We start from the raw sequence: 15,667 nt of genomic DNA on the forward strand, positions 1-15,667 counted from the left end.
TACAGACCAACCTGCCCCTCCACAAGAAGGAGATGAGGGCAGCAAATCCGAGGCTAGAGAGCTTCGATGGGCCCGAACATCACACAGGCAACAAGGAAGGCCTGCAACACCCCCCACCGCCGATTACTCCAACACCACTATGGTGCTGACCACGGACCTCCTCCAGCGGATGCTGGAATTTGAAAACCCCAAGTGGCAGGATGAGGTCCACCTGTGGGTAACTCCCCAGAAGCAGCTAAAGGCCGGCAAGAAACTCCACCAGCCAGCCCTGGAGACTATCCGAGTCGAGGTGAAATTTACCCAGTATATCACTGGGATTGGTTTTGACTGGCTGCTGGAGATTGAGGAGACCTTCGTGCCGGAAGCCCTGGCCAAGGAATTTTTCACGTCCTTCCGGTTTACCGAAAGCACAGATTTGGAGGCCAGGAGCGTCTCCTTCAGGGTGTTCGGCCGTGCCCAGAATATGAGCCTGAACAAGTTCTCCATAAGAATGGGACTCCACACAGAGGTACATGTAGCCAATGGGGAGTGGTTCGGCCGCGACATTGGCCTTCCTAAGAGGAAATCAGATTTTGATCAGCAGGCCGTCTGGCAGGCCTTGTGCAATGGACGTGCCCCCGACTTTAAAGCCTCTGAGTCCAGAGGAACCCATATTGCTGATCCGACCCTCCACCTTGCTCAGGTCTACCTAGCCTGCAATCTCCTTCGCCAAGCCAATACACTGGCGATCATAACTCTGGCTGAGCTCTACTTTATGTGGAGCATGAGGGATCAAAGGAGGGTGCACCTTGGCTACTGGCTTGCCTACTCGATAAATCAGATTGCCACTCGCCCTGCCCACCACCTCAATGTCTGCAACCTGCTTGGAGCCTACTTAAGACGCAATTGGACCCTGGTTTTCCAGGAGGAAGTGGAGCATCCCAGTCGTTGCCCTAAGCCCGAATTATTTGACCTGGATTTCTTTGTAAGAATACAGGTACTTGAACGGCTTCCCGGTGGGAAACTTCGGTTCTACACAAAGGCTCGGCAGGAGAGGCAGAAAGAGCGGCAGGAGGAAAGGAGGAGGCCAGCAGATTGCCCGGCGAGCCCTGAGAGGCAACAAAGGCAACGGCTGGAGATGGTGCCCATGACAGAGCCAGAGGTGGCTTCACGCGCTAACAACGAATGGAAGCTCCGCATGGAGCAGATGCTTACGCCGCTGGTGGAGAACTCACATGCCCAGCTGGTCGCTCAAGCTAGGGTTCTGGAGGCTATCCGCCAACAAACCCCTGCTAGGCAACCACCGCCTCCCTCTACAAGCTCTCCTCCATCTCGGCGTCCTTCATCCTCCAGGCCGCCCTCAGCATTCCCCGGTCAACCTCCCAGGAAGCATTAAGTACAACCCCCATTCTCAGCTCATTTCAATCTCAAAACAATTTTATTTTTATTTATGTTTGGTTTGTATATCTTATATCCTGCTCCACCTCACATTTAGACTTGTGTTGGGTCTAAGTGTGAGAAGTTATGCGTGTTTGTTTTTGTTATGTTTGTTTGCCCGTCTTATCTATTTTGGTTGTTGCTTTTCTATGATTTTTGGCATGTTTGATTGTTGGCACTGTCTCACACTTAGCCCAGTGTCTGGTCTAAGTGTGAGAAGTTTTCCTTGTTTTTTTTATTGTGCCGTTGCTTGTGCCTAACCCTTTTTCCATTGCATCCAGTCCCTCGAGGACGAGTTCATATGCAGTGGGAGGAGGAGGGTTAGTTCCAGAAAATATAAATCATTCATGTCAAGTTTTGAAAAAATACAAATATCAGTTAGTAAGTAGGGCAGTATGGATGAAATTGGATAAGTGGAAGACTTGATTGCTTTGGGAAGAGTTAGAAAAAGGACCCAGTATGCTTACATGAAAAAACTTGATTGCTAAAACTTGATCAGTTTGAACGACGCAAGTATGATGGAAATGCTCAATTTTTAACCTTACTGTGAAGCCTCTCTATATGTGAGTTATAAGCAAAAGTAGAACACTTTCTACTATTTTTACAAAGAAAAAAATATTTTTCACCAGAGGCTGATTTTAATATTTAGATGAAAATTGCACAAGTAGTAAGGACTAAAGGCATTAGGACTTAACCAATTGAGCCCTTTCTTCTTTCGCTCCACAAACCCGCCTCGTCAAGCAAGACACCCCTTAGTTAACCACATTGAGCCCAAATACACTTTTACCCTTACTTTTGAAACCAAAACCCACATCCTTACTTTTTATAAACACGTGAGGAAAAAGAGTCAGAGAGATGAGTCAAAGGAAAGGGGGATAACGATAGAAAGGCGAAATAAAGGGTAGCCGGGTTGAGCAAGTTAGTCAATCAGGTTGATCAAGTCAGACATCAAGTAAAAAAAAAGAGTTTGAGAAGAAGAGGGCAGGAAAAAGAAAATTGTAGCTTGACCTAGTAAATCGAAAGTTAGAGAATAAAGCTAAAAATCGAAGGCTAGAAGTTGCCACTTGACCAAGTAAGATATCCAGTGGCAGAATAAATAGTTCAAATCTTTGGTCTCTTGACTCATGTGTTTTTCTTTTTACAGTTTATATTTTTAAACTTAGAGCCCTTAGGACCCTACCCTAATACACTACTACCCTTAAGCCCCATTACAACCCGAAACAAAGACCTTAAGGAACTATCTTGTGCAGTCCGATTCGAGGTATTAAAATTGTGGCAACACCGAGTGAACAGTCCTAACATCTCTGGTGAGAAATGAGTGACTGAGTGAATCCAACAGTGGTTTTAAATTGAGCAATCTTGACAAACTAACACCTAGATCAAGTGAACGCGAAAGGGAAGAAACATAAGCTGCTGGAAAATGGATTGACCTCGACCTCGGGTATGATTGTTGGAAGTTTATTCGGTCTAATGCATCAATGTGAATATGTGTTTTTGTTTTTAGTCTTGTTTTCATTTTTGTCTTCTTTTACTTTCTTGAAATGAGTAAACCATGCTTGAAATTTGCCTTATCTTTTTCTTTTCTTTTTCTTTATACTTGGGGACAAGTATGTTTTAAGTGTGAGCAGTTTGATAAGACCCATTTCATGCATCAGTTTAGGGGTAAAATGTACGCTATTTGATCAGTTTATTGCGCAAAGCAAGTGTTAAACGTGCAGGAATGCCGCTTGACCAAGGCAATAAGGCCAAACTAATCAAGCGAGTACAATAGGCGAAAAAGGCCAGAAATCGGAGGAGTTGATCAAGGGGAGTAATCAAGCAGTCAAGGAGGGGGCCACTGGCCTCCAGAAGAAGGACACGTGAGGCTAATGAGCTGGATGGTGCGCATCATTCTGTTATCAAGGACAACGTTCTAGAAGGGGACATATGCTGATATATGAGATGCAAGGACGGAGCTAAGTCATGAATTTGTTACTGAAAACAGTCGTCATTCTAGAAGAAGAGCACGTAGCAATCGATGAGTCGCTCGCTCTCAGCGTGAGCGAATATTCCCTGCCAAGATCGTTATCCAACTGGAGGTCGTTGCCAAGCTTATAAATAGAGAATGTGCCACCACGCAAAAGAATCCGATCTTTTACCTTTCTGTCTTTAGTTTTTGGTTTAGCTCAGTTCTCTAGATAGCTTAGATAGAGAAACGTTTAGTTAAAGGGCGACCGAAGTGAGCGCTACAGAATACTCGATATCTGTACGCGTTATCTCAAGTTTCCCGCCGCGGATCTTCTCGGTTTTACTTACTTTCGTATTGTCCAAAGTGTTAGCTTAGTCTAATTTCAAGTTGCTTTGTAGTTAAAGTTTCGAGCTTTTTACATTTCGCATATTCGCTGTACTCGTTTGGATACTGAGTATAAAATTGAAGTTGTTCTATTTTCGTCATCGTGTTTACTATTCTAAGTAGTTAATTTTCATTCCAGTCTGAAATTCACTTGACCCAGTAGTTAAAATTCCCTTGAGCAAGTAGTTAGTTACTTTTCTATCTAAGGTAAAGTCAGTAGTTAAAAACTCCCAAAGTTAAAGCGTGGCAGCAGCCAACCCCCTGTTCACTACTCACACACTTGATACACTAGCTTCTCTGTGGGATCGACCCCGGATTTGCCGGTTTACTGTTAAAGTAGTGCAAAATTGGGAGTTTATAAATTACAATGGTGGTGCACGAGAGCGAGAACAACTTGATCAAGTGGCAACGGCATTTGCTAACTGATCCATCCGGTTCAGTTATCTCTTCCATATAACTTGAATCAATAACCCTCTAAAAGCCCCCACTCCAGTAAGATTAACTTAATTACAAATTTATATGACACTTAATGTAATATCCCGGTACAGGGCTTTAGATTAAATATGATCATTCGATACGAAGTAGTTAAAAGAAATGTCTCAAACTTCATGATAGTATAAAGAAGTGTTGTTTATAATTTTTATATGATAAGAATATAAGAATATATAAGAAAAACTGTGAAAATCATATGATTCGGAAATTTTTGTTTATCACGCAAAAGATACCTATAGTGTCCGAGAAGAATCCAAAGGGACATTCTTGTGTGGGAGTAGGGGTGAGACTCACCCAGACTGTGCCAGCTATGTCCAAATGCTCGGCCATGGGCTGACAAGGCCACCTGGCCTGGCACGTGCCATCGAGCCATTGTGCAAGGCCATCGAGCCATCGTGTAAGGTCATAGAGGCATCGTGCCAGGCCATTGAGCCATCGTGTAAGGCCATAGAGCCATCGTGCCAGCCATTGAGTCATCGTGCATGGAAACTAAGATTCGTACTAGTCCCCTGGGCCATTGTTCGAGTATTGCTAAGCCCCAACCATGTGATTTGTGAAAGATATGCGATTAAACAAAAAGCTCAGGAGTCAAGCATAGATGAATGTGTGAAAATATGAGATGTTGATACTTAGTACCTGCAAATGATTTACTTGATGTGACACTCGGTGTATGGTACTTCGGGTGTTACAAGTTGGTATCGGAGCCTAGGTTTAGGCATTCTTAGGATGATAGGTTAACAATGACGGATAGAGTTATATGTATTGGAAATGTTTTGTCATAATAAGATATAGAGAATATGTGTTTGTGTATAGGTGATGAAATATGTTAATGTGTATTTGAATATGATAGGTGCTGAATATGTGTATTTGTATATGATTCGAACAGTGTGAACCGACGGACTATGAACGGGTTCACACTCTGGTTTAGAATCGATGGACTATGAACGCATTCCATTCCAGCATATAGATGTGTGAACCGACGGACTATGAATGGGTTCACACTCTGGTTTGGAATCGATAGACTATGAACGGGTTCACACTCTGGTTTGGAATCGACAGACTATGAACGGATTCCATTCCTACATATAGATGTGTGAACCGACGGACTATGAACGGGTTCACACTCTGACTTGGGCTCGACGGACTATGAACGAATCCCATTCCAGCACATAAATGTTTTAAATGTACCCTTTAGAAATTTCGGATGAAATTTCTCTAAGGAGAGGAGAATTATAATATCACTGTACATGGCTTTAGATTAAATATGATCTCTCGATTCAAAGTAGTTAAAAGAAATGTCTCAAACTTCAAGATACTATAAAGAAGTGTTGTTTATAATTGTTATATGATAAGAATATAAGAGTATATAAGAAAAACTGTGAAAATCATATGATTCAGAAATTTTTGTTTATCACGCAAAAGATACCTATAGTGTCCGAGACGGGTCCAAGGGATATTCTTGTGTGGGAGGAGGGGTGAGACTCAGCCATATCACGCCAGCTATGTCCAAAAGCTCAGCCATGGGCTGAGACGTGCAAGGCCACCGGGCATGGCACGTGCCATCGAGCCATTGTGCAAGGCCATCGAGCCATCGTGTAAGGCCATCGAGCCATTGTACAAGGCCATTGAGCCATCGTGCCTGGCCATCGAGCCATTGTGCCAGGCCATCGAGCCATTGTGTAAGGCCATTGAGCCATCGTTCCAGACCATTGAGCCATCGTGTAAGGCCATAGAGCCATCATGCCAGGCCATTGAGTCATCGTGCCAGGCAACTGAGATTCGTACTAGTCCCTTGGGCCATTGTTCAAGTATTGCTAAGCCCCAACCATATGATTTGTGAAAGATATGCGATTAAACAAAAAGCTCAGGAGTCAAGCATAGACGACGAATGTGTGAAAAATGAGATGTTGATACTTAGTACCCGCAAATAATTTACTTGATGTGACCTTGCCCTACATGGGCTATACAATTTACATGATTTGCATAATATGTTTTATATTTGAGTAATACAGGAGTAAACAAGATGATAGAATATGTGACACTCGGTGTACGATACTTCAGGTGTTACACTTAATAAGTGTCACTAGAGGAATCTTATTCTGACATTTGTGTTGAAACACAATATTATAATGTCGCGAAAGACTGGTGTAAAGATATAACATTTATGCTGACATGTTTTATAAAGTGTTACTCCCCCGTCCCAAGTTACTTGAGTAATTTCCTTTTTTGACTAAAAACAAAACATGTAATCTCACATACTTTATTCTTTCTTTTACTTTACTCTCTCTTCTTTCTTTTACTTTATTCTCGCATTTACTTTATTTAACTCACTAAACACAACTTTCTTAAATCTCGTGCCGAAAAGAAACGCCTCAAGTAACGTGAGACGGAGGGAGTGTAACTTAGATGTAAGGATATGTCATATTTCTAGCAGTGAATGCTGGTCCAGAACATGTCCTTATACTATATCTTGCTAAACGATTCTTCAGATAACATGTGTTCATATAATATTGACTTTCACCTAGTCATGACCTGGATTAGTTGCGTACTATATACAATTCTTGTTAAACCATTCTTTTGAGTGTATTGTTCAATTTTAAGACGACTACATTGTTTCTTACTATGTTGTGTCTTCTTTGCTGTTGGGTTCAAATTTAAGCCATCCACAACCACTCTATTGTCTTCTTTACTGTTGGGTTCGATTTTAGGCCGACCAATATATTGTGTCTTCTTTGTTGTTGGATTTCTTGAAAAATGTCTGCTAACAGACAACAAGCTAGAAGAACGAAGCCCCCACATGCTCCTTTGTTAAAAAATGTGCAACCCAGGAAGCAAACGAAAATAACAGACTTTTTTTTCAACTACAGAAAAATAGGTTTCGACTAAATTTTTATTTTGATAAGAACATTTCTAGATTGGAAATCCTTAATAGTTATTTTGAAAGGAAAATAAAATAAATAGTAGATGTTAGAATTGGTCATTTAATTAGAAGGGAAAGAATGGGATACTAAATTACTATTAGTAGATATATATAATAACTCTATGGTTAAATTAATATTTTCGTAATGAACAAAACATATTTCACTTCTTTTTTTTATTTTTTTATATTTCACTTCAAATTTATTAAAAGTGTTGAGAAGGGTTACGCTGGCAATTAGGATATTTATGTTCAACAAAGTTATGAATAAGTAGAATAAAATTTTTAGAAGTATATATGATTTCCTTTTTATTAGTGCTTATAATTTAAATTGACTACTTAATTAAATAGAAATATATTTTTTATATGTGAAAAATGAAATATCTTCCAGTACCATAATGACTAATGAGAAGTTTCAATTGCCTATAGAGAAATCTAGAAAATTATTTGCACATTCTAATATTCTTAATATTAAATTTAAGCACAATAATGATTTTAATAAGTTTAGAACTCCCTACACAGTTGTTTACATACTCACACAGTTACACATAAAACTTCTCTCCACTCTCCGTCTCTCTTCACTGCTGACTGCCGGCCAACGAACCTTCTCTCAGCTTCACACAAGTTTATTCCTCATTTCGTGTCTGTCTCCAACCACCATTAAAGAAGGAAATTAAACTTGAAGAAGCAATAATTGGGTAGTCAAGAGCTTGGTTGACTGTGCTTGTTACTAAACCAAAGTAACTCTATAATTTTGGCTTATTTTTATAGCTTAAGGGAATGTTAAATTTAGAATGATAGGGTTTTTGTCATTTTGGGTTATGTATATGTGTGAGTTAATTCTTGAAATATTTATGATTAATGAAGTTTAGGGTGCTATTGAGCATGTTTTAATTATTAATTTCAAGCAATAGTAATTTTAATTTGTGTAACTCATGTGGATCGAAAATAGAGTTGGTGGTTCATGATTTTTTTATGAATACTTGTTTCGATTATGTAAAGAAATGTGGAGTAATTAACTAATTAATCAAGCATAATGGTAATGCAAATTGATGTGAAGATGGAACTTGTGTGATGTCTGAAAATGGATATTGTGTAGGGGCTTAATGTTGTAAATTTTATCTAATCAATTTCATAATGTATTTATAATCTAGCTAGATTGAATTCTGATTAGTTTGATTGGCATTAATCAAGCTTCGAAAATGGTAAATTTATCCTAATGAAGAGAAAAGGTGCTTATGTAGCTAAGTCTAAAAAGAATAGTTATGGACATATTGTTAATATTGAAATAAAAAAAACAAACTGAAGGATGACAAATGTAAGAAGAAGATAATTTTGAAATAATATCAGATTTAGTATATCAATGAAATAATATCATATTGAAATAGTTAAAATGTGAAAAGACGAAATTGCCCAAATGCTCTAAAGGGTATTTTCGGATAAAAAATAGCCAAAATGACCAATTTCAAAATAAATCATTAGTTCAAGGATGTCTGTCTATATTTTTAAAGTCCATGGACTATATGTGAGATAAACTCATAGTTCATGGACTATTTTTATAGTTCACACTATACTGAAATGTGAGTGATATAAAGTTAGTGAAATATGATGAGAAGTTTATTGGTGGACGGAGTAAATAATTATTTGGATAATTATCGCTAAAGTAGATAATTGTGTTCCACAAAGCTTTTGGCGCAACGATGGCCCATTAATCCAATTCTAATTAAGAATCAGAAACAAACAACCTCTAAATTGCCCATTCACCTTAGCATTCATGGGCGATAATTCACCTTAGAGCATCCACAATGGGGCGCTCTATAGTTCGCCCTATAGGGCGCCCTATGCTACGTCACATCAGCATTTTATCCTCCTACTTATTCACCTGCAGTGTGATGCCCTATAGGCCGCCCTAAGCATTTTAGGAAAACACGTTGTATCGGGCGTGCTATCGTCCGCGTCGCCCGCAATGGGACGGACGATAGCACGCCCGATGCGTGTTCCATAGCCTATCGTCCGCGGATGATGCATCGGGCATCGTCCGCCAGGGCGACGCGGACGATAGCACGCCCGATGCGTGTTCCATAGCCTATCGTCCGCGGATGATGCATCAGGCATCGTCCGCATAGCTACAGTGGCGGACGATTGCACGCCCGATGCATCAGGCGAACTATCACCCGCCCCACTGTGGATGCTATTAACACAGTTAAGAATTCCTATAATCATTAATTTAATGATATGCATTGGAAAGTATAGCTATGAAACAAATCAAGATTCATAATCAATAGTGTATATTGAACTTTTAAACATAATAGTTAGACAACTTATTTGTTGGTTTATATGTTTCCCACGACTGGTTGAATTCTGAACTAGATATCATTACTTTTATATTCATGTGCATTATCAATTTGTTACAAAAACAATTCGCAATACATAGTTTTATAGAAGAAAGCTAGAAAATCTCTATAAAACATTAAATACTCCCTCTATTTAACGGAAAGTGATTAATTTTTCATTTTGAGTTGTTCTACGACTTCTACCGCAAGTATTAATTTCTTCTTTTTTTGGTAAAAAATAATATTTTTTTCTCTCTATTACTTTAATATCTCTTTCTTACTGTTTCCTCTGCAACTCACTTCATCATATTCTTTTCACTTAAATCAATTAATAGGAATATATTTTTTATACTGTCATGCTGACAAGAAGTTAGATCACTTGCGCAGAAGAAAGGGAGTATTATTTATATATAGTCTAACCGCGCATGATCCTAGCGTTTGCCAATTTCTCTTCACCCCAAATCTCACCTTCAATTCCTCTGTAAATTGCACACTTCAAATTGTGATGGTCATGCTGGAATTGGTGAATTTGAATAATTAATGGAAATCTTAACCAACAATCATTGAAGTGAGATTTAGGTACGAAGAGCAATATAGTAATAACCCAAATCTTATCCTTTCACCAACAAAAGTCAAAGTCAAAAATTTAAGAACAATGGGATCGAAATTGGCTACACAACAATATCGATCAATTAAAGATTCAAGTAACTGGTTGCGGTTTAAGGTTTACCAAAAATTCTTCCTGCAACGATAGCAGCTTTCATGGCATTGTTAATTGCTTGGATAACATCACCAATTTCACAGGTGTTGCCTTTGAATGTGGGTGCCCTTGACTTCTTGAATGAATCCACACATTTTAAGAATTCTTTATTGCATTGCTGGCTCAAGTAATCGTCTGCACTCACCAAACATAAGATTATTTTAGCATTCTAAATAATCAGAATCACCAAACATTATATTAGTTTTAGCATTCCAAAGAATCAGAAATACCAACTACTAGTAGTACTATTTAAAATTACTACTATCATTCAACGTGGTGACAAATTGGAAAAACAGTACCACAGGTACGATAATTCTTAGACGGTAAACTATGAAAACAAAAAAAAGTGTAAATATAATAAATAAAAAAGATATTTATGAATATATACTAAAAGTAATAATGAATTGGGATCAATGTCAAACTAATTTTAATGATCAAATTAGGGCCATTAGATCTAATTTTTTATGAGATGTGCTGATATGTCGATCTTCATTACAAGCCCATTTTACTTCATTCTAATTGGTTTATTACTTTATTCTAGTACGTAATACCTTGAAACCATAGTATGTTTTTACCTACTTCCCGTGGGTTTTGAAATGATTCAACGCATGCTTCATTCGAATTCATTAAACTAGGTTTTTACTTTATTTACTTTAAAAAATGCAATTCATTCCAATAGGTTTATTACTTCATTAAAGAACGTTATTGCTTCATTGGACAACGTTTTTACTTCATTCTAGTAGGACTTTAATGCTTCTACACATACTTTATTCAAATACTAGTTTATTACATCATTCCACGTGCTTATTACACCATTCAATTAGACTATCATTCTATTTTTTGTCAGTGTCGTTGCGGCGGTGATAGGCATTGTAGAGAGTAAGAATGGTTCACGACGGCGAAACCGCATGTACGTACTGGAAGGAAGTATTAATCCTATTGGAATGAAGTAAAAACGTACTAGAATGAAGTGATATATTATGGAATGAAGTTAACTTCTCCTAATATGTTATGACTTATTTGCCCTAGGCTGAAGTAAAATAGGCTCGTGAAGAAGGCGAAAATAATTTATACATTTGTGTATTTCATCCTTAAAAAACTAGATCTAAAAACTCTAATTTGGTTTAGTTCTGTAGTTGTGCAATAAGGAGTGCATTTGCATATAATGAGACTCATAGTAATAGTTATTTTTGTATAAATATAAAAGTTTACTTGAATTATACTCCCCCCGTTCCATAGTAATAGAGTCATTTCGCCATTTTTGTATGTTCCATAGTAATAGAGTCATTTCCCTTTTTAGTAAAAGTCAACACATTTTTCTACACCTACTTTACTATCTCTTACTTTTTTCTCCCTTCATTTCTCCACCTTTTTCATTTTCTACTTTATTCTCCCTTTACTTAACTCACCTAACACAATTTTTCTTAATCTCCGTACCGAAAATAAACGCCTCTATTACCATGGAACAGATGGAGTATGAATTATAGACTTGAAATTGGAATGGAAGAATAACGTTAATAAATTCACTATTTGATACAACAAAAAATATTTAAAATTGAATTTCATTTCGACTTCTCACAATTTTATAATTTGAATCTTGTACTAAAAAATGAACTTTTGAATTTTAAAATTGGGTATCTCAAAAACACATAAGCGCACTCACATTACATACTAAAAAGAACACTTGACAATACCCACAACACACCGAAAAGCACACACAACGCACATCGTTACACACAAAATAGCCACTATATCCAACACATACACATACACATACACATACACATACACATACACATACACATACACATACACATACACATACACATACACATACACATACACATACACATACAACATTGCACACACAAACATATACTCCGCGTTTGTGAAAAATGTCCCATTATATTGGAACTGTAAATCGCGGACATTTCGGAATGGCTAAATGAGACCTTTTTTTGTACGAACGATGAGAGTACATAATGGCACGTACAACTAAAATATTAATAAAAAAATAATGTAGAATTACATAATGTATATAAATAAAAAATTAACAAAAGCAGTCAATTAAAAGCAAATGCCAAATTTAATAAAATTTTGAGTTATCAAATAAACATTTGAATTAAAAATATAATTTCTTATACTTAATTTATCATATAAAAAAATAAACTAACATATTATAATTATAAATTTAATTTTATAAAAATGCAACTACTAGTTAATTTAAATTTCATGTTACCTAATGTACCATTAGTGAAAATGCAGGGGGGAGAGGACTGGTGAGGGTGATTGAGGACCACATAGCTCTAATTATTGTACTCCAATTTTTACATTTACTTTGTGCATTTCTTTGCTTGGGAACCATTGCTTGTGAATGGTAGATAGTGTTAGTGAGTTAAATTCTGAGGTTGAAGGTGATAGAAATCCGTGGGTTCCATCCTAAAACCAATTGGTAATAGGAGGAGAGGCCCATGAGACTTATATAGTGGATTAAGCTCTTTGTGTACACCGATGTGGGATATTTTTTTATGTTCATTTTATGTTTCAATTGCCAACAGAAGGTTTCCCTGAAAGTTAATCCGTCAAAGAAATACTCTTGATTCTACTTATTATTTAAGAGGATTCATTTTTCTTTTTAAGAAGTCTGAATTAAACTGATATACTATTTTCTAAGTAAAACGGAAACATCATTATCCAAAAAGCGGGACGGGAGAGTACTATGTAATTATGGTCAGTGGTCAAATACCAGACATTATAAAATGCCCAAAAATTTACATAACATAATTAAACAATAATTGACAGAATTGAAGAACTTACTTCCCATATTTGATATGCACTGATCATGATGCATACAGCAAGTGTCTAAGCGATCACACGGCTGCTCTCCGGGGCATCCAGTGTATAATAGCCCACAATATTTCCCATATCGCAAAAATGGAGGAGCTAAAATTTCAAAAAGAAAAAAGAATAAAAAAATATGTGACCACAAGATCCAAGAGAAGAGGATATTAAATTATGTATAGAAAAAGAAACACGACTACCTTCACAGAACATTGATTCACACGTTTTACTACACTGCTTCAACTGCAAAACATAAACTTATTAAAATAAGAATAAAAAACTGAGATACGCTAAACCATATCATATTGTTTTTTATTTTAAAAAGGGGAAACGTCTCACCAAGCCGAGACCTACATTTGCTTGCAGGCCGATGTTGAGAGCGTGAAGTTGAACAATGTAGAAAGAAAAGATGAAGAAAATTAGTAATTGAGGGTATGAAATAGCCATTAGATCACAAGGTGGGGAAATGGAAGCTTCAAAACTTGTTTGCAGGGAATGTGAGGAGAGAGAGAGAGAGAGAGAATTGAGTGTTTGCAGGGAACTGATTTGTCATTTAACATACCCCGTGACTTGTTTTTGTTGTGTAGTTTCACATTTCTCACGAAGGGAATCAATCCTATTCATTTTTACTATCATTTTATCTAATTCACTCCAATAGTTTCGTTGTGATAATTCTATGTTGTTTGAGATTAAACAGACAATAGGTACTGTGCTGTATAGCATCACAACTTCTGTTTTCTTTAATTTCGTGCCTAAACATGAATTGCAGACTATCTTGTTTTTCTTTTTTTGAGACAATTCACTCTTCGTTTATGTACATCACTTTTGAGATTTCTTAGATAATAGTAATATATTTAAATTTTCTATTCACCAGTTGTGTATTTGTCTTTTGTCAGTTGAGGTATATCCACAATAGCTACCCTGGTAATAGAACCATCATTGGATGAAACTCGTATAACTTTAGAACAGATATGTTAACCCACCAATGATGACAACACTTCATATAAATGGTTGATACGAATCAACTATGTTAACGTATACTTTTCTGATGAAGATATTAATCTAATGATGAAAATATTTACATAAATGATGATTAATACTTTCTCCGTCCCACTTTAGGTTGGTAAGTTTTTATTTGGCACGAGATTTTATTTAGTACTCCGTCCACCCTACTTTAAATGAAGTATTTCTATAGAATAAGCATATGACCAAATCACTTTAAGTAGAGAGTGACTATTCTATATAATAAAACAATTTTGGTTTTAAATATATGACCAAAATACGAATTTGGTCCAAAACATTAACTTTTTTAAAAATGAGTCCATAACAAATGAAAGTGTCGCCGAAGTAGTCCTTTTTTATGGTTCTGTAAAAAAACTAACGGTCAACACTAATTACACAGTGACATGACTGTTAGTTTTTTGACGGTACCATAAAAAAAGGACCACTCCGATAAGGATTTCATTTGTTATGGATCTATTTTTCAAAAAGTGAATGTTATGGACCAAATTAGTATTTTGGTCATATGTTTAGGACCAAAATTGACTTTTAGTCTTTTTTATATTTAGAAATGTGTCGTGTAGAGTGAGACATCCCAAAAAGTAAAAATGTGTCATTTAGAGTAGGACGGATGGAGTATTATTTTGTGAATTAAGTGGAGTTATGATAAATTAAGGAAAGTGGTGTTTAAGTTTTAAGAAATGTGTAGTGATATTCTAAAAATAAAAAGATACTCCATCTGCCCCATTAAAAGTGAAACGTTGTCTAAAATGGAAACAACATCAACTCTACTTTTTCTCATCCCTTACTTTACTCTCTCTTCATAACTCACAAAAAATACTACATCAAATCTCGAGTCGAAAAGCAAATGTTTCATATTTATTGGGACAGAGAAGTATATTGTAGGAGAAATGTTTATAAAAATTAATAGTTGTACATAGGTCTTGTTAAAGAAAAAACGATGTTCATACACATTTAGGTAATTTTAAAGGAAAATATGATGCACTCTTTCTAAACTGTATTAGTGTTGTATGGAGATAGCAGTAGTAAATTTCAATAAAGAAATATGTTAAATAGGGTAAATAGCCATGTTTGATGAAATTTGGTCAAATTTTGATCAATCCAACGAAGTTTGAAACTAGAATATTAAATTATAAAGTTTCAATTTTTCTTAAGAGAGAACATCTTTTTTAGTACATAAACTATCTCAGATAAGCAAATTTGGTCCTTAACATTTCGTAATTGTCACGGCCGCCCTTACTAAGGATAGCAAGGACGAGAAAATCGCGACCAAGGGTAGGGACTAAGAAGCGGGGAAGAAATGAGGGACATAATAAAAGTTGACACATAATGCAAAAATCTAATTAACTCCCAAAAGAACATTTGTTTTAGTCTACAAAAATATTTTAGTTTAACGAAATAAGCAGCGGATTAAAGTCTCAAAGTATTTGACATAATAAAAACCGTACGAAGTAAAGTAAACTCTTGTGACATCAGTTTCAAAAGTAGCAGCGGAAATAAATTATCAAAGAGAGTTACAGGATGACGCCTATGTATGGGGACACAACGCATCCAAA

The 15,667-nt window shown here is 36.6% G+C and overlaps 1 protein-coding gene across 2 annotated transcripts; it reads right to left on the reverse strand.

Annotated features, from left to right (window-relative positions):
- Positions 1-10,064: 10,064 nt before the first annotated feature.
- LOC121780922 (phospholipase A2-alpha-like) lies at positions 10,065-13,645 on the reverse strand. Of its 2 annotated transcripts, none has more exons than XM_042178580.1 (4): positions 13,446-13,645; positions 13,292-13,334; positions 13,068-13,193; positions 10,065-10,385 (listed from the first exon to the last, which is right to left on the reverse strand). In XM_042178580.1, exons 1-4 carry the CDS (start codon positions 13,536-13,538, stop codon positions 10,210-10,212), a joined length of 438 nt encoding a protein of 145 aa, XP_042034514.1. In that variant the 5' UTR covers positions 13,539-13,645; the 3' UTR covers positions 10,065-10,209. The 2 variants fall into 2 exon arrangements, with proteins under 2 accessions (XP_042034514.1, XP_042034513.1); XM_042178579.1 differs by having other exon boundaries at positions 13,431-13,645.
- Between the last annotated feature and the right edge of the window lie 2,022 nt (positions 13,646-15,667).

This window comes from Salvia splendens, chromosome 20, assembly GCF_004379255.2.
Source record: "Salvia splendens isolate huo1 chromosome 20, SspV2, whole genome shotgun sequence".
Taxonomy (NCBI): domain Eukaryota; kingdom Viridiplantae; phylum Streptophyta; class Magnoliopsida; order Lamiales; family Lamiaceae; genus Salvia; species Salvia splendens.

Bases quoted from the DNA above. Each gene is read 5' to 3' on its own strand.
- LOC121780922 (XM_042178579.1), bottom strand. From the start codon at position 13,538: ATGGCTATTTCATACCCTCAATTACTAATTTTCTTCATCTTTTCTTTC. The intron at 13,194-13,291 runs GTAGTCGTGTTT...TTGAAATTTTAG, and splicing joins TGAATCAATGTTCTGTGAAG to CTCCTCCATTTTTGCGATAT. The intron at 10,386-13,067 runs GTAAGTTCTTCA...TGGTGAGTGCAG, and splicing joins GTGCATATCAAATATGGGAA to ACGATTACTTGAGCCAGCAA.